General features: G+C 35.3%; 1 protein-coding gene across 3 annotated transcripts in view; it reads left to right on the plus strand.

Annotated features, from left to right (window-relative positions):
- The window catches only part of SLC9A3 (solute carrier family 9 member A3), a gene marked incomplete at its 3' end in the record, with an annotated part of 53,699 nt that overhangs the window by 25,547 nt on the left and 4,871 nt on the right, over positions 1-23,281 (plus strand). Inside the window, exons 3-16 of one of the 3 annotated variants that reach the window (XM_084509377.1) lie at positions 1,872-2,032; positions 4,950-5,028; positions 5,922-6,099; positions 6,919-7,139; positions 9,131-9,333; positions 10,172-10,261; positions 12,143-12,213; positions 14,000-14,129; positions 15,179-15,294; positions 15,850-15,979; positions 16,462-16,638; positions 17,213-17,288; positions 18,694-18,807; positions 20,569-20,816. In XM_084509377.1, the coding sequence (XP_084365503.1) occupies positions 1,872-2,032; positions 4,950-5,028; positions 5,922-6,099; positions 6,919-7,139; positions 9,131-9,333; positions 10,172-10,261; positions 12,143-12,213; positions 14,000-14,129; positions 15,179-15,294; positions 15,850-15,979; positions 16,462-16,638; positions 17,213-17,288; positions 18,694-18,807; positions 20,569-20,816 (1,994 nt within the window). Of the gene's footprint in view, positions 1-1,871; positions 2,033-4,949; positions 5,029-5,921; positions 6,100-6,918; positions 7,140-9,130; positions 9,334-10,171; positions 10,262-12,142; positions 12,214-13,999; positions 14,130-15,178; positions 15,295-15,849; positions 15,980-16,461; positions 16,639-17,212; positions 17,289-18,693; positions 18,808-20,568; positions 20,817-23,281 lie in introns of those variants that run through there. The other 2 variants (XM_084509376.1, XM_084509375.1) reach the window with 2 other exon arrangements.

Genomic DNA, 23,281 nt, shown 5'->3' on the forward strand with positions numbered 1-23,281 from the left:
TGGTAACGTATAAAAAAGATAAGCAATCTCAGTGAGCCAATTTATTTTAAAAGCTTATGTTCTATTGTACCCTGATACCTGATAGTTATAGTCATTGGGCTTGTCCTTCCTTAAGCATGGCAGAAAAGGACAATGCTTGATGGAATCCTTATTTAGGTTTAGGTTCAAGGCTGTTCTCAGAAATTTTGGCACAGATTTCATCTCACTGCTTCAACTACCCTCTCACACACAAAAAAATGGAAAAATTCATTCCTCGTTCTCAGCCCCATATGTCCAAACGTGAACAAAACTATCTCTGTTTTTGAAAATACTGAGTAGTTATATGTCTGTGCAAACTGTGAGTTTTTCTTTTCAGTGCCTTCAGTCCCTGAGAGAATATGTTTTTCTGCAGCTCCCCCAGATTATTGCCTATTATTGTGTACCACAGGGCATTCTCTGTTCCTATCTCTGGCTTCCCATGTCCTTCTCTTGAGTAAATACGCTTATGCATTTAGTAACAAAAATATTTGGAATCAAGTTTCTCCTCCAATTACTTTCCAAAGACTAAACATTCTGAAAAACTATCTTGTAAGAGTTCCTACTAAGGGCGTGGCCATGTTGTTCTGGAAATACTTTACAGGCAATTCTAATCTTTTGTCTAAGGCTATTGGTTGTTCATTGCCTGACTCGTTCTTCCAAATAATTTAATCAGATGAATTTATCCCCACACTTTATAAATCATGCATGATACAACTGTCTATTAACTTTAGTTGTGGGCCTCTGTACTGTGTTCACATGAATGAAATCTGAACGTATTCCTTTTCTGTTCTTTCTCATATAATTTTGGACTTCATCACCTCTTAGTGAACCTCGTTTCTCCCTCCATCCACTAATGAACACAGAAGATTTTTTCCTGTTCTCTACCCTTCAAGAAATCTGTTCCTCAGATAAAAAGGACTGAGATCTCACCTTTGATTGTGTGAAGACAGTAAATTTTGCAAGACCTATAAGCAGTTGTGCAAAGCTGTCTTTGTGGCTTTCCCTTTCCGGTTACTTTTAAAGTGATAGTGATGCATGCCTCATTCTGTTTGCATATATTGCCTGCTTCCATAGCTGACCAAATTAACCTTAATAACTAAAGATTAAAAAAAATAATAAATACTGTATTCCTTTGTCACCAGATCCTTGCAGTTCCAAAACCTTTGAGATCATTGTCAAAAAACACCTTTTGAAATTTCTCATAGGCTAAAACACACACATATTGAGATTATACATTTTAGTTATTCATCTATTTCTATGGTCCACTTGTACACAATTTAATAGTGGCTTCATGGATCATAATTTGGGAAAAGCTGGTTCAACTGCAGCTATCAATACATGTACATTTGACTAAGGAAGCCAGAAGTGCTGCTTAATTGCACTGAGTGTATTTCTTAGTGTAGCAGTCACTTAGCGAGCAAGAGTAAATTTGGCCTGAAGTGGCATGAAGTATTTTAGAAGATTTACTTCAGGAATACTGGTATATTCTTCTAGCCACCTTTTCAGTTCTCAGTTATACTAAGATAATTTACTTAAGTTAGACAAAAAATATGGCACATAAATACAACATCAGTGTAGATCTGGAAACACTTATTTCAGGTGCCTTGCCATAATAGGGCTGTATTGGTTCCAGAATCAACTCTGAGCAAGATGAGACAATTCTGGATCCAACAAATCTTGTAGAAAACAAGGTAACACCATGATGGACGTGTTAAGTAGTGTCTATACCACTCTGTGCCTTAGTATTTTCAAGGATTTTGCATTATCTGTAATATAACAGTCTGTCATTACTTCATTACTACAGATAATGAAGAGCTGACTCTGCTTATACTTTGCTTACTTTGTTTTTGAAGGCAACCTGGGGAGTGGACTGCTGGACTTCCTCCTGTTTGGCAGCTTAATTGCAGCTGTGGATCCTGTAGCAGTTCTGGCAGTGTTTGAAGAAGTCCATGTCAATGAAGTTCTATTCATCATTGTTTTTGGAGAATCTCTTCTGAATGATGCTGTAACTGTGGTAAGTAAATTAATATATCCCAACATCACCCTAACTACAGCATTTGTTTGTTTGTTTGTTTCTTACTCTGAAGTGTGTATCTATTCATGGGCTAGTCTAGCCTAGTTCATGTTGTTCTCTGTCTTGCTTACAACTATGATATTGCAGAGATTTTATATTCAAACGTGAAAGCTGTTTGGAGCCTGTAAGCCACATAATAAGAATATTCCTTCATAATGTTCTTCATAATAAGAGCACTGGGAGCCTCTAAGTCACATTCTTGGGTTAGATGAGTACAATAAAATTTAAAACCAGATTTTAGGTATGTATGTTTTTTTGCCTTTCCTGTTTTAAGTATGGCTTTCATGATTTACCAAAATTATCTCTAGGGATTTTTTAAAAATATAAATAGTCTTTTGCCTATTTTCTTTATGTCCATTAATCATGTGCATACCTTAGATATGGATTTGGGAGAAGTGCTTGTGCCTGTTTCTTCTCTTTTACTCCAGTCAGGTGTTTATCAAACAGATTAATAACAAAGACACAGTTTGGGGGAAATGGTGAGACATTTCAGAAAGTTTAAGGTTTGTTTTGTTTTGGTTATGTTAGTTTCTGTTTTGTTTGTTTGTTTGTTTGTTTGTTTTTCCTTTTAGAGAGAAAAGAAAAATAAACTTAAAACAATCCCAAATTTTTACTCATGTTTTTATTTTGATTGAAATACCTTTTCATGTAATTTTTTTCTCAGAATAAATAGCAGCTGGTTCTGTAGTACAATCCTAGTGGACAGGGGATCTAGTAAGTCTGATGGCAGAAAGCTGATGTAAAATTGAGTTGTTATACACCTTTAGCTCTCTTCTTGCTTCATCTCCTATCCTTTCTCCTGTATATCTCCAGAGGAAGATACTATATGTCCACCAGTCTCAGTGACTTAATTTTTTGCGTCCCGGGTGCTGCAACATCACTGACAGCAGCCTGACAATTAACCAGAGTTTGAAAATGTCATTTGGGGCCTCCAGAAAAAAAAATAATTGCCTTTAGATATCAGTGTCATTAGCACTTTGCAGGTATTTCCAGAAACAAATATTAAAATAAACTCCTGATGAACTGATACATCAACATCATTTGTTTTCAGAAGGAAATGAGTTTTTGCCACTGTGAAATGAATAAAAACAATAACTATAAATAATAAAAAATGTTTGATTGCTTGTTGAAAAGATTGCAGAAGAGAACAGTAAGCAAGAACAAGAGAAAGCATAGCCTATGAGAAAGTTTGAAACAATTAGCATTGTCTACATTGAATAAGAGAATATTGGAGGATAGAAAAAAGTGATCATGTGACACTTTTTAAACTTAAATATGTTGTAGACAGTTGTCACAGAAGAAAAAAGCATGAATAAATGTGAAAGAAATGGTAAATATGGTAAGAATTAATGAGTTTAGCTGCAACAACAAACGGTGAGAAAGCCACAGAAAGTACTCTATCACTGAAGGTCTTTAAGAATAAGATAGACAAGCACCTGTCAGGAATGATGCTCATACAAACTTCTTCAGGCAGGGAATGGATGACTTCTTTACTTTCAGCACTACCAATTTTTGAAAAGCTTTAATAGAATTACTATAGTTTATTCTCTTTTATGTTCAACATATTTCTTTTATCTTTAACATATTTTGTGTATGTTAAACTGACTGCAGTCCAGTATCTTATTAACATCTTATTAATAATATCTTGTTAACTGCTGCCTTGGACTTCCCAAGGACAGATTTTGAATTGTTCAGGACACTAGCAGGTTCAACAGAACCAAGTGCCGGGTCTGCCGGTCCTGCACTTTGGTCACAACAACCCCATGCAACGCTACAGGCTTGGGGCAGAGTGAATGGAAAGCTGTGCAGAGGAAAAGGAATTGGAGGGTGTTGGGTGATGCTTGGCTGAACATGAGCCAGCAGTGTGCCCAGGTGGCCAAGACCAATGGCATCCTGGCTTGGATCAGGAATAGTGTAGCCAGCAGGACTAGGGAGGTGATCGTTCCCCTGTACTCTCTCTGCTCTCCTCCTGAGTCCTGTGTTCAGCTTTGGGCATCTCTCTACAAGAAGGATGTTGAGGCCCTGGAACATGCCCAGAGAAGGGCTACAAAGCTGGTGAAGGGCCTGGAGCACAAGTCTTGTGAGGAGCAGCTGAGGGATTGTTTAGTCTGGAGAAGAGAAGGCTCAGGAGAGACCTTATTGCTCTCTACAACCACCTGAAAGGAAGCTGTGGGGAGCTGGGGGTCAGCTTCTTCTCGCAGATAACTAGTGATAGAAGGAATGGGCTAAAGTTGTGCTGGGGAGGTTTAGGTTGGAAATTAGGAGAAATGTCTTCTCAGAAAGAGTAGTTAGGCATTGGAATGGGTTGCCCAGGGGAGCAGTGGAGTCACCATCACTGGGGGTTTTTAAGGATAGGTTGGAGGTGGTACTTAGGGTCACAATTTGGTGGACATAATATTGGTGGTAGGGTGATGGTTGGACCAGTTAATCTGAAAGGTCTTTTCCAACCTTAACAATTCTATGATTCTGTGATTCTATGATTGTTATAATCTCACTATCTTATTTATCTAATGCAGGCAATAAATAATAAAAAAAAAAAAGTCTTTTGCCAAACACTTGAATTTTAGAATGAGAAGTGCCTTGGAAAACCCACAGGCACATAGATGTAACAATACTTCTAAAATATACAAATTCTATTTAAATAAGAAATGTTGTGTTGGGATTTTTATTTCTTTCTGTTCCCCTGCATCTTTTCCATTTTGCAAAATTAAAAAAAAATCTGCAAAATCTCTTTCCACACAAAATTTCCCTCAGTCTTACACAATTTCAGAATTCATAATGTTGGGGCCCATAATGAGATGTTTTTAATAGGCTTAATTCAGGCACAAATACTAAGTCAGTCTACTTTTCTTTTCAGGTGCTGTATAATGTGTTTGAAACTTTTGTTCGACTAGGACCAGAGAAAGTGACGGGAATTGAATGTGTCAAAGGCATAGGTGTGTAGAATTGAATTCTGTATCATATCACTGATGTACATATGAAGACTTTTAAACCAAATATTATTATGCTATCAGAAACTGTTTTTTTTCAGCACTTACCCTTGCCACTTGCATTCCCGTGTTCTTGTGGCATATATGAAGAAGATGAGAATGTAAGAAGAGATGTAAGAATATTTTCAGAAAATAAATAATTGAATATTCCTGAACATTTGTGAAATTCAATCAGATTTGTTTTCTTCTGAAGAGAATTAACAGATGTGGAATTCAGCTGTTAAGACCATCAGACTTGAGAGATATTCATATTTTCTTTGTATTTTATAACATGTCCTTAGTTCCAGCCCACAACTTTTCTTCATTCTATGAAAGATGAGCTTGCATATATGCTTTCTTACTCCTCATCATAGCAATTACCATCAATTAATGTTTGCCAGTAGCTGTAAAGCAATGTTAGCTGCATAAATTTTTTGTTACTCTTTCCAGTTCTAAGCATGACAAGATACTACATTATCTTATGAATTAATGTGCTAACAGAGACTTTGGCATACTCCATAACATGCTTTTTGAAAAGCATTTGTTTATGGAACAGTGGGAAAAGAATTGTTCAAAGAAATTCAGTGGGTTTTGAATAAGCCTAAAATGATGATGCTTAACAGAAACTGATAAATAAATAAATAAACTTTTTTTTTTTTTTTTTTTTTTTTTTTTTTTTTTTTTCCTACAGGATGCTGAGAGTGCTCTGTTCCCCTACCGAGTACTCAAAAGAATTCATTTTGTTGCATTTTAGAAATTATTTTTGAAGTGTCCTCCAAAATTTTCTGATTTGCTGGCCTTACAATAGAAGGACTACTTCAAAACATTTTTTTTAATAATTTTTTTTTTTTTTATTTCAGTGTCATTCTTTGTGGTGAGCCTGGGTGGGACACTGGTTGGCATTTTGTTTGCATTCCTGCTCTCATTGGTCAGCCGCTTCACCAAGCATGTTAGAATCATTGAACCTGGATTTGTGTTTATTATTTCCTACCTGTCCTACCTCACAGCAGAGATGCTTTCTCTTTCTGCTATCCTTGCGTAAGTCCCTTTTTATTGTTGTTTGTGAAGGGGCTAAGAAGGGAATATAGTTTCAATAAACATTAAAAGGAAAGACATAAATTATATAGGGTGGCTACAGAATGCAACACTTATAAAGTTTATGCTAAATATTACTATCCTCACACTGCAGTAGATTATAGTTTGCAAATACCATAATTATTCATCTTCAAAAAGGAAAGCAAATTTTCCAGTATTTGCTGTGCAACATGATAATATCTTTGTCAAAATATATATTTGATTCTTTCCTTTTTGTTGTTAATAATATTTCCATATTTAACAGTTTTCCATTCTCCATGATTTGTGTGTAAAACAGTGCTTTTCGAAGGCACTCTATGACAGACATTATCTGCTGCTTTCACTTTCTGGACTGTTCTCTTTAGGTCTGCCTAAACTTTGTTTTAGCTTGAGTACCCCTGTGTCATTGTAGATGTTCCAGTGAGTATATTCAATATTTGAAATTCATACTGCAAACAGATAATTTAAGTTTCTAGCTAAAGTAAACAAGAATTAAACTTTTGCATGTAAAACAGCATGGTATCCTGAAAAACAGAAGACACTGAGGTATTTTATAATCTAAAGAAATGCTGTCTTCAGACTTTTCGGGATCACCTCAAGATGAATATTCGAGATGTGCTTTTTAACCAGATTAGACAGTAGAATAGCCTCCAAGTGTATTTTTCCTTAGAAATTAATGGTGAGTTTTTGTCACCATGTGACAGACTAGATAGAAATAATATTGTTACAAGTATTTTCTGAACAATTTTTTTTTTTTTTTGTCCCACTCCCTTCCCCCTCCAGGATAACTTTCTGTGGCATTTGCTGTCAGAAATACGTCAAGGCTAACATATCTGAACAATCTGCTACAACTGTAAGGTATACCATGAAAATGTTGGCCAGTGGAGCAGAAACGGTTATCTTCATGTTCCTAGGAATTTCAGCTGTAAATCCTGCTATCTGGACATGGAATACAGCTTTTATACTGTTGACTTTGGTATTCATCTCAGTATATAGAGTCATTGGTAAGGAAATGATCTTCTTCTTTGCCTTGCATTATGTTATTGATATATATTCTTTTGAAAAAAAAAAAAAAATGTTTTGAATTCTAGGTTTATATCTTTTAAAACATTCTATTCATTTCAGATGAATTATGGTTGTTGTCAAGTTAGGAAGGTAGATTTTTTACAGTAATTATATACATCATATGCTGGAAATAGAGTAGTATTTCACTTTTGTGAGGACATGAGAACCCAGTGGTTAACATTAATCACATAATGGCTAACTTTTATTGATGCAGCACACAGCATTGGCAAAATCTTCCAATGAAATGGACTTTGTTCTATAACTTACAGCCTATCAAAAAAAAAAAACTTGTGTCCTGTCCATCTCTTTTCTTCAGCTCCTTCAATTTGGTGACAAAGAGATTGTCTTAAGCTACTTTTATGGTTGACTTCAGGTTTGAGACACACAGTGATGTAAGACCATATACAATTACACAGAACGTTCTCTGGCTTAAGAAACAATTCTCAGTGACTGGTGAAAAGCTGAGTAAATAAGACTGTGGCATGTAGGGATTGCTCCCTGTCAATGTACTGGGTTTATGTTTGAAATGTTTGCAAACATTTCAAAATACCAGTGATGATTTGCCTAACTATGTAGTTCTATAATTTAATCACTGTCTTGTGTAATAGCAAAGAGCTTAAAACAGCCAAAGAGGGATAGAATTAAGTACTTCTTGAGAGTGATTTTTTATTCTTTACATCACTATGTATTTTGTATATGTACTTACACCTAGGAAAAAAATAAACAGGTTAGTTTGGGTGTTTATCTTGAATACCTGACTTAAATTTAAATAAAAGCTGAAGCATCTATCTAATTGACAGACTTCCTAGACTCTATATTTGTATTCTGATTACAGACTCCTGGGCTGAATGAAAGGCTTAGCCCCATGGCCTCCTTTCTAAATAACTTGTAACCATTGTTAAATTAGCCAACACTCAGTAGCTGCAGATGTGTGCAAGGTGCTTAAAAAATTTTCACTTTCTTAATTTTGTTATTTGTTGTATTTCTAGAATTAGTGGTTAACAATTCTGTAATAAGTGTGAGTGCTAATTAAACAGTAAATATTCAGCAATGACAATATGCATGCACAAAAGTAATTAAGCTTAGAGATTGATAAGTTACTAAAGACCTAATGATATTGGGCCTTACGTAATTACAACTCTCATACCCTTAGAGGAGTCAGATAGGTGACATGAATTCATTTTGAAGGTCGCCTTCACCACAGGCCTTACAACCTCAAAGTTCTCTGAAAACAGGATTTCTTTTGCTCTGGCTAGCAGACCTGGCCTGCAGTAGTGCAATGCACATGCTGTACCACTCTCAGGAGTGGTGAAGCAGCTTTCCTTCTGTATAGTGGTAGCTCTGGGAGACATTGGGATTTATAGAGTTTTAGGTCTCTTACAGCAGGCAGCATCTCACCTAAAGTCCTGAAGACAATGTCAGCATGTGAATACAACCCTTCATAAGGCACTTTTTAGTATGATTTGTAAACAGTACCACATCTTGTCCCTAAATCAATGTTTTTTCAACATATTTCTTGTTTTGTTAAAATACCCTGTGTATATCATTTACTACAGTAATAGAAATTCTATTCCTTCTCAACTGTTAAGTTGAAAAGACAGCACATAGCAGAATTTCACTTCCAGTGCCCATTCCGGAGGAAGGAAAATTCTTGCCTCATACCAAAGGACAGCATTCAGCAGACATGACAGCATTCTCAGAAGGGTTGCTGGATCAAAGAAGAAGATTCATCTAACTCCTTTGGCTAAATGTGAAGGGGAAGGTACCAGTGGACCTAGCCCTCTTGGCAGTGTTACAATGGAGAGGGAGATGTAGAAGGTGTAGAAAATTTATTATGAAATCAGTTTGCTGGTTGTTTCTGTTACACATTGTTGAGATACTGACATTTCATAAGAGCATTTCTAGACACACTGGCATTTGTTTTTTGTAGGTGTAGTTATACAGACATGGATTCTTAACCACTATCGAATGGTCCAGCTGGAGATAATAGACCAGGTGGTGATGTCATATGGTGGACTACGTGGAGCGGTTGCTTTTGCTCTGGCTGCACTTCTGAAAGAAGATTACGTGAAAGACAGAAACCTGTTTGTCAGCACAACTATCATTGTTGTGTTTTTTACTGTTATTTTCCAGGTAGTTAAAATTCCTAAGCATGTTTCTTGCAAGGAAAAGGAGTCTATCAAAAGTACTGAATGCTTAGAACAGTTCCTAGCTGAAGGTTGCATATTGTTTCACTGAACTGGAAGCATAATTGACTTTGTAATTTTAGTAACAAAGACCCTATTTTATGTTTTCATACAGTACCACAAGAGACAAAAGACAATTTTCTCTGTGCTAAAAAAATGTTCAGTCTTAGATGATTGGTATTAATAGTGCTCTTGTTAATATCTGATTAAGCATCCTTCACCTCATGTGAATAACTATAGGGAACAGTCCTTTTTGCTGGCAAATACATTCAGTAAGTTGATCTACTAAATCTTTGTTTTAAAACATAAAAGTAATCAGTGGATTAAGAAAGTATTTAGCATTCAAAAAATAGTAATTTCTGGATGAAAAAACATGAACTTAAATGGAGATGTGTCACTACATACCTGCTTGGTAGTCTTCTCAAATTTATTTAAAAATTAATTGTGATCACAAACTACTGACATGTGCAGAAAACACCACATTCATTAGTATATGAAATTTTTTTCAGGTTTCCCCTACAGTATTTTTCTATATAGAAGATATGTTTGGAAAAACATATTATTGTCTTTTATATTAAAAACATATTATTGTCTGGTTATTGTCTTTTCAAGTTTTTGTAACATGAGCTGAAGATACTTCATTATTTTACCTCTGAATGGGAGAGTGATCAAATGGGAATGTATGAAAAATGCCATATACATGTACAAAACTGCTCTGTTTCTCTTTAACACTGTGCAGCTGGAGTCTAAGGGAATTCTTAAGTATTATCATTTTCTTTGCCCAGGGATTGACAATCAAACCTTTGGTACAGTGGTTGAAAGTGAAGAAAACTGAACACAGAGAGCCAAAACTGAATGAGAAACTTCATGGCAGGGTAAGGTCCTTGTAAATAATGTTGTGGTGTTCTTTGAATTCTTACAGAACGCCTTAAGAGGAAAAAAAAAAATAGAAAAAAAAAATGGTTTTGGAAAGGAGGAGGCAATTATACTGAAATTTGAAGAGGAAAATCCTTCAAATTTTTCAAAAATGTTCATGTAGGCTGTAATATGTCTTGAGATTGAGTCCAGTGAGGGGATACTCTACTGAAGGTTCTGGTCTGGGGCTGACAGCACTAGGGAAACAGAGGTAATAATAGTCTTTTCATCTAAAAGAGTAGGACCTTTGCTAGGATAAAAGATGTGGAAGTAAGTTTGTCTTAAATACTGTGTATTCATGGAAAAAAAAATGACTTTGCAGTGTGCATATGACAAATAATTCCAGATTAATGGTAATATTTTTTGTCCAACTTGAATGGTGTGTGTACCTATATTTCTCTAACCTTTGAAAAGACTTTGAAACGTAAGCCCGAGGTCTCTTCCAATTCACTTTCACACAGCATTATAAAGTTATATTCAGGAAATGAAACCATAAATTTTCAATACTAATGTAGGTTTAAGGCCATAAGACTATAAGACATCTTGCATGATCTTCTTTGATTCATAAACTCTTTAGATTTATAAAGCTATGCCTTTATTAAGCATTTTAACACTTGTAGTATGTTAACACTTGTATAAGCTTCTAATCTTGTCTATTTTCAAGCCGAAGGTTACCTAAAGTGAATCAATAACTTAGTAATGGACAGTTTTGTTTTTTTTTTTATATATATATATATTTGTTTTGTTTTGTTTTGTTTTCCTGAAGAATGCTTTTAAAGACCACCGAATAACTGTGTTACACTTTCGCTATCCAGCAGAAAAGCTGTTTACAGACTGGGTATTTATCCAGAAATAGAGTTTTGATATTTAACTACTTAAAAGTCAGGATTCTACCCCCAAGAATATAATTTATCTGCTTTCATGGGATATACCTTTACATCTTCATGAGTAGAATAGGCTGAAGAGTAACATTAATCCTAGCACTTTATTGTGTATACTGATTCACTACCATATTCTAGCACGTCATCTCAGGAGGTACAGCGCTTCTAGAGTTGTATAATTTGCAGACTTTAGAGAGAGAGAGCACTGTCCATTCTCAGAGCATATGAGGGAGGCACATAATTTATAATGTCATTTTCACCACTTTCATGTCAGATGTCTTCTGAAACAGTAGTTAGTATTATATTCAGGAATAATCCATATTGCACATTCTAAAACCAGTGTGCTGTAGATTTTGTAGTAAGTCCAGTATTCAGAGTGAAATGTTAACAACTGTATAAAGAAAAAGATCAAATTCTACCTGCAGCTGCCTTGACTTGAATCAAAAGATATAAACCTCAGGATTGCTATCAGCCATGTGATAAAAAAATCCAGTATGGGATTTTGCCCTGGATATCAAAAAAAATGACTCCTACTCCTACTGTAATGGAAATACAGATGTTGAAAAGTCTAAAAAGAAACACTAAGGAAAGTTTTCAACTGACTTAATCATCAGCACTAATAATAGCTCATTATTTTACAGGGCAGAAGTGGAGATGGTAAAATGGGTTGATAAAGAGGCTTAAAATTCAATTTTAGTAAAGTAGAAACTCAAATACCTTCTTACTAAGACCCTTGAAGTTAAGAGTAGTTAGTGAATTTGCAAAGAACTGATTAGAAAACTCAGGGCCTTTGAAGAAAGGCATATGGTAGTTAGCATTTCTCTAAATGGGGAAAAAATCTGCTTAGCAGCAATAAAATTATTCTGCATAGACACCTGTTCTAACCTGACATATATTGAGATTTTTTCTCATTATGCCATTCATTTTTTTGTGATACGAATTCCACTTTTACTTTTCTAGGCTTTTGATCACATCCTTTCTGCTATAGAAGACATCTCTGGACAAATAGGACATAATTATCTAAGAGACAAGTAAGCAGTAAATAACTTGTAATGTTTGAAATACTGCTAGAAAATCTCTGTAAAATAGGGCTTTTTAAGCCAGTGAATTGAGGGACAGCAAACATGTCAAGTGTAGTTTAAAAGGTTATACACTGAAAACACAGCAGCTAATAAGAAAACACTTTATTTTCATCCCCTAAAACTGGAATCTTTTATTTCTCTGCTCCAAGTTCAGACTAGGTGTATGCAAATGCCTCTCAGTTCACACCTAAGGATGAGATTCTCTCAAGGTTTGAGAACTGGCTATTTGTATAGAATTTAATCTAAAACAGTGATTTATTTTTTTTCTCTGTGAATACCTTATTTCATGAGTATTTTCTGTGTGGGGAAATACTAATAAACTCAAATACTATTGTGCTAGTTCTTTGTTTCTACAAAGGGTGGGTTCAATACCTCTAAAAGGGGTTACAGAGAGCCCTTGAAATTGATTCATATGATTCATTTAAGCCTACTGGTTTGAAAACCAATAATTAAAACCAATTATTAAATAATTGGAAACCAATAATTAAAATTATGGATCTTTTCCATTCTCCTCTGTTTATCCATCTAGAAAGAATCAAAATTACTCAGATGAAAGATACAGATACCATTTTCTTTAAACTACATGTGAAATGTTACCAGAGTGATGGCAGGCTTCCCTAAAAGAGAAGAATTAATGTGAAAAAAGGTCATTAAATCTGGATATCTAAGGGTCTTGAAGATGAGGCTAAATATTTTTAAAGTGGCAGATTAATGTTTTACTTCGTATATGGTAGAAAGTAATTTGCTCTAAGTAATGAGAAAGAGTAGCTTATTGTAGGTTCTCTGTTGAGTGTGTGGTAATCTATTTTGAATGTGACCATGTTAAGTCTCCTTCTTTTGGACTACATGTACATGATAACACTACTTCCTCAAAGAAGTGACAATCATTTTCACCGATATAATAGCCTGATGTAGATACTGATTTTCAAATCTGATGAATAATTATCAATTCTGTGAACATAAAGATATTTTAACTATCAGAATAATAATAAAAAAAAATAATCTCAAAACTGCCATTGGGCAAGATGGACAAAATCACTTTGAATAGTGGTTGGTCTCCGAAGTTGCCTCACTCACAGTAGAGAAAATCTCAAGTAAGGTTGAAGAAAATCTCAAAAACAGCCTTAATTTTCTGGAGCACAAATATGAAATGGCAGATGCCATACTATCAGACAATCTTGGAAGTGTAAATCACAGAAAATACACATCACTTTTATCCTCCAGACTACCAAGTGGCATGAATAAGGTCCTCTGCCAGTGCTTTGGGAAGGGCGCTGCTATGAGCTGCCTTTCTAGGCTGGTTGTCCTAAAATACAGTAGGGGAAAAGCAGATTCCTTTCCAAAGGAGGAAATAAACTTAAACTTTTAGAATGAAGCTATTAGGTATAGAAGTAAATAATAAGAAGTAGAAAATAATTTAACATGATCTCCCTGAGTAAAAAAATGTCCTAGTGACTCTGAAATCGAACACTGTAACCATAGCACTATTGCTGCTGTAGTATAATTGGGTAAGTAAGCCTATTAAATGTTTTGTGACAGTTGCATAACAGCCTTTTCCTTAACTTTATTTAGCTGCTATTTCAAAACCTTCAAAACGAAATCCCTCACTTGCTATGCTCATTATTTTCTAAAAGTGCTTAGCTCATTTAAAAAAAAAAATCATTTATGCTAAACTAAAAATTCTGTGATTCTAAAATTGCTTGTTGCCATTAATATGGTTTGTTTTAATTATTAGGTGGTCCAATTTCGATAGAAAATTCCTCAGTAAAGTACTGATGAGAAGGTCTGCTCAAAAATCAAGAGATCGGATCCTTAATGTTTTCCATGAACTCAACTTGAAGGATGCGATTAGCTATGTGGCAGAGGTACTTTTTCACACATTATAGCTTCATATTTCTTCATTTTCCATTCCTATGTTTTAACTAGATATCTGTGAATTACAAGCTGACGTTGAAACTGAAGCTATGTCTTCATGGAGGAATAGAGATTTGCTTCTCCCAGATATCCATTGTCTTCTCAGCTGCAAGAAACTCAGGAGTTCATAAAACATTTTTATAAATTTGTCTTTTTTCAACTCTGCTATTATGCAGCATCTGTTCAATAAACAAAAGCCTGAGTGAGTTCAGTCTAAACCTAAATAAATTCCTTACAACTGGGAGGGGAGATCCTAGTCCAGGAAATGTGAAAATAATCCACAGCAAATGAATATAAGTATAGAATCATCAAATCATTTAGGTTGGAAAAGACCTCTAAAATCATCTAGTCCAGCTTTCAGCCTAACAAATATAGCATATAATATAATATTTTTCTTACCACTACCACTTCTCAGAGACACAGTATAGGATTCTGAAAATAGATCCTCTGCATTTCCCTCAAGGTGCCAAAGAACAAATAGCATATTCTTATAAGTGAGTACACTTCCAGAAGCTTATTTTGGTCAGTTTATACATGCAATTTTAAAAACAAACCTATTTAATTATTAGGCCATTCCCTAATGAGTGTGGGCATCTGACTCCGATAAGATTAGTTTTTGCTCTAAGTTCTTTCCATCCAGATCACCTCTGAGATGACTGCAAACAACAAAAAGTCCTAGGACGTTTTGTTGTGGTAGCAAATCATTATTGCATGGTATACAATAAAACATATAAAAGATAAAGAAGGATTTAGATAAAGGCAATAAACAACACTTTTTCATAAGGACACATAAGGCTTATCACACAAATGTGATTCCAAAATATATTTTTAACATGAAACATTTAATGGAAATATCAGCATGATTTGTACAGATTCTTGCTGCAGACAACAGGAGTTATGACATTTGCATATGGCAGCCTCAAATGATCTGTATTTTCTGGTTCACATTTTGCTCTAGATGTTTACAGCCATAATATGTCTTGTTTCTTTCTGTGACCAGGGAGAACGTAGAGGTTCCTTGGCATTTATACGTTCTCCAAGTACAGACAACATGGTGAATGTGGATTTCAACACCCCACGCCCGAGTACTGTGGAAAGCTCTGTGTCTTATTTACTGTAAGTAACTTGGACTGATTGTTTTTGTCTTCTGTTTGTTTTGTTTTGTTATCTGTGAGGAAATGCAAGAAGAAAAAAAGAAAAAAGAAAAAAGAAAGTTACAAAATTTGAAAAGTGTCAGTTACAGGGGCTTCATTCACTACTTTTTTGAACTTTAATTAATCTTTTCCTCACACATAACATGGGCTATAGAATACTGCTATATGGTTGCATTTGGCAAACAAATTTTGTAGTAAAAGTTGGAAGACTAAACAGACAACCACATTACAGTTTTTTCACATGCTTTTTGTTCATCAGTTGCTATAGATGTGGCTAGATGTCTGTGTCTACTCCAGAAAAAGTCAAGAGAGAGACAAGGAAAAAAAATGTTGCTTCATTAATTCATGAGTCTTTCACAGAACAGCCCTTCTTTCATGTAAATGGAAAAATAAATGCTACACCCACTTGAAAAACAAAAATCAAAATTCTTCTTAATTTTCTCATTAGGCATTTTCATTTAGCCAATTTTTACTTCATCTTTTAAAAGTGTTGTTTGTATTTTGTATTCTTGTTCAGGAGAGAAAAGGCTGGACCGGTTTGCCTGGACATGCAAGCATTAGAGCAGAGGAGGAAAAGTATTCGGGACACAGAAGATACAGTTGCTCACCACACCCTACAACAGTACCTGTATAAACCCAGGCAGGAGGTGAGAGTAAAAGAGGTTGAGAGCAGAAGGTTGGAAGCAAAACTGAGAAGGAAAGAACCCATCCCCAAAATTCATCCTTGAGGGAGATAGGCTCTTTGTCTATATTCTTTCTCACTTATGAACAGCCTTCTTTCACAGAGCTAGTGCCTTTGATTTCACTGGGGCTACTGGAATGCAGAACTCCATCCAATATAGGTTCAGATTAACTGGGGCATACCAACTGAAGTTTCAGACACACAGGAGAGGTTTATTTAGAATAACTGTTACTCTTTCTTAGATATACTTAAAATTTGCAGATTTATACCTGTTTCATGGTTAAGAGAGAGAAATAAAAATAGGATTTTCATTAATGCCTTTAGATTAGCCTTTGGTTCATGCTTTTTTAAAGAGTTGTTTTCATTGCATGACACTGCATGCATTGATTGAGGGCTTTCAGCTGTATTTCTAAATAAATGAATATTGTTTTCCTTTCCTGATAACAGCACAAACACCTGTACAGTCGACATGAGATCATGCACAGTGAAGATGAGAAACAAGACAAGGAAATTTTCCATAGGACAATGAGGAAGCGCTTAGAATCTTTCAAGAGTACCAAACTAGGAATAAACCATTCCAAGAAGCTGAATAAAATCCACAAGCGAGACCGGGGCCAAAAAAGGGTAAAATAATTGCATAAGGACCCAGATGTAGCCACCTATTATACAAAGTAAGGAGAGGGCAGGGAGGACTCTGAAGGGTCCTATGTCCTGCATTTATCTCTGTCCTATAGAACTTCATGAACTTAAAGGGCCTAAGCAAGAAGAGATTGAACTATGAAATGACTCAAGGGGCACCTTCTCACACGCTGATTTTCTCTATGCTTTGGGACCTTTCTTCCGGGTGAGAGATTTTTGATCACTTGAAAAACAGCAGATCTTGAGCCATGCTAGAACACTATTGTGAATTTCTGCAGGGTAGACGTGGCAGGGTAGCACCAGAGCAAAGAGCTTTCCATAAAATTTGCATGAAATTAAGAGGGAACTTACAGCATAGGAGAGACAAAGTTCCTTTCTTTTCCTGTAGTTAGTAGGCATATAAAGGCAAAAACTGATGACAACCATATTGAATCTCAAGAAAAGATTAAAACTGATTTCAGGGTTACACTGCTCAATTGCGATTTGAAAAGACATTACTGCATTTGCTCTCTGATGGTAGTAGCATTTTTCTTGATTTTGTTTGTTTGTTTTCTTTTAGCGAAACAGCAATGTCATACCAAATGGAAAAATACCTTCAGAAATTTCAGTACAAGATTTTACATTAAAGGAAAAAGGTAAAAAGACCAGTGTCCTTAACTGCATTTTACGAGCTACATTGTCTATAAAGCATCACTGAAAAAAATAATGATATGCAATGTTGAAGCTATTAAAGAGGAACTTCTAGTTATAAGTCAGAGTGGAGATCTGGTCCATGCTTAAATGCAGTGTCTGGGTAATTTAGAAGTTGTTTTTCTAGGCTACTGGATGACAAAATAAATTTGAATTGGCATTTTTACTCATATTTTTAAAATATCATGTTAATATTTTGAAAACAAAATAAAACACTGGCTACAACATAGGTATCTTCCATCTTCCTTTTGGATAAGCTGTAAAGAGCAAGTTTTGCTATATATATTTTTTTTAATCACAGCAGGATATGTCTGCCTGAGACACCATGCCATACAAAATTCAGTCAAAATGACAATCTCATCCGAGTTAAGGTCCATTTACATGTATTTAAAAAGATCTGAATCAGAGTTGAAGCTGAGCTGAAGTTAGAATTTGAGGAGAGGTGTAGCTTTTAAAGGAACACAGAAGCTAATTTGAGCTCTGGATCACCCTTCATACATCAACCTAATACATGGACCAGCCTGGAAGTGTAATCTGAAGCTGAGTGGTTGAGAGATCATCCCCAGAAAGAGCAGGAAATAAAAACCAACAAACAAACAGATTTGACCTTTTGGTTTTGTGTATAAGGCCCCAAAATCTTTAATCTTGTGCTCTAGCCATTTATTTTGATTGGCAGGGACAATACAAGCTGGGTAGGTCGTTCACTGCTGTCTTGTTGAAGAACACAATTTGTATAAGTCATCCTCTACTAGGAAAAAAAAAAAAAAAGCTTGTTTGGAGGACTCTCTTAACAAGTGATTTAGTTAGCAGCTTTGGTAAATTGATTACATGGCAGTAGAATCATTGATAACCTCACCAGCTTCGAAATCAGTCAGAACACTAATTCTGACTTCAGTCTAATGATGAAAATCATGTGACTTTAGTCTAATGATGAAAATGCAGTGACAGGTCTTTTTAAGGGAACATGGTTGTCAACATGTGAGCACTGAAGGCACAAAACATGTCAAAGATTCACATGTCAAGAATTTGTTTCCTTCAGTCCCAGAAAAGCAGACAATTCTATTAGTCAAGAGTTTATCCAGAATGTGAAATCTCTATCATAACACTGGATGCAAATGCTGAAACCTTTGTTGGGTTCCTTGAAGTAATTGGTACCTAAGCTGCAGGCTGTATCTACATGTACATACTCATTTCAATGCTACAACTGTTAATTAATTTTTGCCCTTGTCTGGATCCTTGTTAAAAATATATCTTTGCTCATGTAACAGCATCATATTGTACTTTTCTGTCAGAATTGACACAAATCTCTAATCAACTGGACTTTTAAAAATTTATTTATTTTTATTCCAGATTTGGAGTTTTCTGAAGCAGAAGAAAATAATGATTATGAAACTTTGCATCTAGGCAAAGGAGTTGATTTTCTGGCTGATGTGACCAAGCAAAATTTCACAGAAAATTCTACTGGTAAAAATATTAATTACATGAAGTTTTTTTATTTTTTTTTTTCTCAAATGTAAAAAAAAATAATAATTACTAGAAATCTTGCTGCTTTAGCTTTTTTGTTGTTGTTTTGATTTGATCTGTTTTCTTAGAATTGATATTAATGGTAAAAGATAACATATTTTGGTTATATGAAATTATGAGGAGTATTAAATTTACTACTAATAATACTGACAGAAGTTGTGAAAATGACTGCCTAACCCAAACCTAAAACTACTAATTATCTCCAGCAACATAAAATGTTATATTAGAGTTATCCTACCTCACAGTCAATACCAGTAGTTTGGAGTTGATTTCTACCTGCATTTAAAGTACTTAACTGTGATTCATTTCATGCTTCTTCTTTCATGCAGGATTTATTTCAGAATTCACATCTCCTTCAGTTCCTTACAGGTTTATAGAAGTCTCTGAAAAGGGAAGATTTACAATTTTTTCTGGAGCATTCTTGATGATTTCCTGTCCTGAATCATAGAATCATAGACTCATAGAATGGTTTGAGTGGGAAGGAACCTTAAAGATCACCTTATTCCAAACCCCTGACATGGGCAGGGACACCTTCCACTAGACAAGGTTGCTCAAGGCCCCATCCAACCTGGCCTTAAACACTGCCAGGGATGGGACATCCACAGCTTCTCTGGGCAACCTGTGCCAGTGCCCCACCACCCTCTGAGTAAAGAGTTTCTTCCTTATATCTAGTCTAAATCTACCCTCTTTTAGTTTAAAGCCATTACCCCTTCTCCTATTACTACAGTCCCTGACAAAGATTCTATCCACAGCTTTCCTTTTAAGTGTTAAAGGTCTCCTGGTCTCCCTGGAACCTTCTCCAGGCTGAACAACCCCAACTTCCTCAGCCTGTCTTCATAGGAGAGGAGCTGCAGCCCCTTTATTATGTTTGTGGTCCTCCTCTGGACTTGTTCTAATACTTCCATGTCCTTGTTGTGCTGGGGACCCCAGGGAAAGGCTCCAAAATATCAGATTGAATGTATACCAGAGATTATATGATATGATTTGTAAGGTTTTAACATGTAGTATATTTTTAGCACTTTTGTGTCTGAATTCTCAGCGTATGTAACATTATGCATCCAGTGAAGAAAAATTCCTGTGTCTGTACTCTTTTGACAATCATGCTGAACCTTTTACCTACACCATTACAAATTTCGTATTTCAGTATGTGTGAAGACATCCAGAAATCAATCCAGGAATAAGTGGGTAGCACGTTATAGACCTAGACTGGTTTTTACAATTTCTTTTTCTGTTTAAACACTACAAATGTGATATCTATATTAAAAGGTTCCTTTTACATACTTCCGTGGCCTGCTTCAGTGACCTCACACACACCTTGTTCCTTTACAGATTTGGGCAGTTCACGTTTTTTCTTTATTTTTTTTTTCTCATCTTTTGCTTCTTTTTGTGGATTCAATTTGAATTTTTCTGCAGTTATTTCAAGGTTTGCTTTATTTTGTTCAGGTAATGGCTTAGTTTGTTCTTCTAGTGATTTTATTTCTTGACTTTAGATATTCTAACCATAACTGCATGTTATATCCAATTTTTCCCTGTAAAAGAAATCCAAAATGACTAGCAATAACCAAGCCAGAAAGAGCAAACTATGTGTGTATAGTGGTATATTTGCCTATTTCTCTTCTTCTTCTTTTACAAAGTCGTTTGTTGTATTACCAAGAAATTATTTTGATTAATTGTATTTGTCACTTGTGAACTTGATTTTAGGCATTGATAACCCAGTATTTTCAGCTGATGATGATCAAAGCATCTACATGAAGTTCTCACCATGGTTGTCTAGTGAAGATACTGTGGTACCATCACAAAGGGCTCGAGTGCAGATCCCATATTCTCCAAACAACTTCAGACGGCTCACTCCATTCCGCCTCAGCAATAAATCTGTAGATTCTTTCCTGCTAGCAGATGGCCCAGAGGATCGACCCCGATCTTTTCTCCCAGAATCAACACATATGTAATATCTTAAAAGAGATTATCACCTTTATTTTTAATCAGTCCTCCTATCAATCCTGACTACTGACAAGAAGTTTACTTTTCTGATTCTTTTTTTTTCTCAGAGCATCTCTTTCCTTCCTGACTTTTTCCTACAACTAAACATCTTCCATTTTCCTTCCATTTGAATAATAGAACATCTTTCTATTTTTCTTCTATAGAAAAGCTATCCAGATATTAGGGGTGAAGTGCCTTGCTATTTTTACAGAAGATAAGGGTCTTGCTCTTTGTTTTGGCTTGAAAATTTTAAATGCTAAGCAAAAGATATTCCAAACACCAGAATGTTTTTGTATCCATTTTCAAGCAGCTCCACATTTCTTGGTTAGTCAGTTCTAGAAGATAAAATTAATACCCAAATTCCCTAACATGGGGTTATTCTAATTCAAACCACTTAAAACTCCTTGTTCTTTCAAGTGACATGGTGAGGGCTGTCTTCAGGTATAAGCACAGTAGGCTGAAGTGCCATAAAAGCAATCCAGCTGCTGACGCCAAAGCACAATTTTTGCCTGTCCACATCTCTCATCTTTTGCCTAAGAGGTCAGATGAGCCATTTAAAACATCAGATTCTATTGTATTCCAGTTTACATTAGGAACAGCAACGCTAGACCAGCAATTAGCTGGTCTGATTCTCTTACTCTTAGCATGATTAGAATATGAGTTTTGACTCTATTGCTAAGATGTTTTGAGTCAGTTTTGAACACTTGGCCAGTTGTAGTGCCCAACCAGTGCAAATGGTCTCATCGCTACAAATACCCAATGACACTGCTAATGTACTTATTTTCTTTGCAATAGAAAACATCAGAGTTTCCGCTACATGGGTGGAGACTATTACACAGCAGCCAGACTATGAAGAAGCAGAATTCCAGTTTGGGTTAGAGCTTTATCCATAAACTGTGAATTTGTCTTAATCCATATCTTATTCTGAAAACAGAAAAATGTTTGGCTTTTTTGATGCAGTAAATAACTTGTTGACTCTAATATCTTAGAAAAATAAAGTGACTCTGGGTTTAGATTAATATCCTACTTGCCCTTTAATTCTTGCTCCATGAAAGTTTTCCACACCATAAAATACGGCCTTCATTCCTATAATCAACACAGTCAATGCTGTAAATGAGGTGGGTCAGGTCACAGTTCAGCCATCATAATTGAATAGAACACAGGGCAACGGGGGGATTATGCAATGAAATGAGATAGTCAATTTCATCACGAATTAGCTTTTGTGGAATCCACAATCACAAATATATAACCTAGTGTCCTCTATGCATCAACAAATAAAGGAATGTGGCAAGTTGAATGTATTTAGATGATCAAAGTTTGTACAAAGATCTCAGGGTAAGAGTGAATGGTGCATAATTTTGGTTTCAGAAGAAATTCATAATCTTTGGAAAAGAAATAGAAAAAGAAGTGTTCATGTTTTCTTCTGTTCTGGCTTCTATCTTGCAAAAGATGTGCTAGTTCAAGCATAATTTTGGAAAGCACATCTCTTTACTGGAGTGGCCTGTAGGTCTGAATTGGTTCTAATGCTCAATTCCTTATGAATGTATCTTTGCTTGTTTTCCAAATGATGTTTTAAAAAAAATGCTAGATTAATTAAAGAACTGTGAATAACCTATATCCTGATTAAAAACTAGAACAATGAGCAGCATTCTAGAAGGAAAACTTCTCCCTGACACTTATTCACACTGAAATTCTCCTTGCTTTTTTTTTTTTTTTTTTTTTTTTCATTTAGAAGCTAGTCATAAAATATTGGAATGTTACTTTCTGAACATTTCCTTGCTAACCTTTGTTCTTTTCCTCCATTCTATTGCCTTAATTATAAGAGACTTTATTATTCAGAGCTGCTATGTACAAGTTCTTGTACAGGCATATATATTCTTGTCCTTTGTTACATCAAAATCATTTATTTGGAAGTGTTTTGGGAAGTTAGATTTCCTGGGCTGATAAGCTGAAACCTCACTCTCAGAAACAGTACTCTCAATTATCTACTTAATTAAATTCTCCTATTAGGAGAATTATGTTGAAATTTCAATTAATAGGTTTTAAAAAACAATGTACATTGGAAACAAAAAGCGGAAATGTGAGGATTTGCTATATAGTTTAATTTATAAAGAAAACAGGTCGTTTTCAAGAAGAAATTGTTTCTGTAGTGAAATGCTTTTCTTTGAAAAAGCACAATTTCTTTCAAAAGTTTCTGTAAGATTTCCTTGCTGAGCATTAGGACTAAATGTCTCAAAATAAACATGTACCTTAATGACCAGATGATGGCTCCGTTTCCTAAGCATTTGAAGCAGGCAGCTTTCATCACACTGAACTCAGTTTTGCCTGATTCCCAGCAAGGACAGAAAGTGTAATATACTCACTTGAGGTTGTCCAGGACAGAAGTTGGGACGGGGTACAATTGCCCACCTCAAAAACTATCTTAAACCATACA

This window comes from Aythya ferina (assembly GCF_964211825.1).
Source record: "Aythya ferina genome assembly, chromosome: 2".
NCBI classification, from domain to species: domain Eukaryota; kingdom Metazoa; phylum Chordata; class Aves; order Anseriformes; family Anatidae; genus Aythya; species Aythya ferina.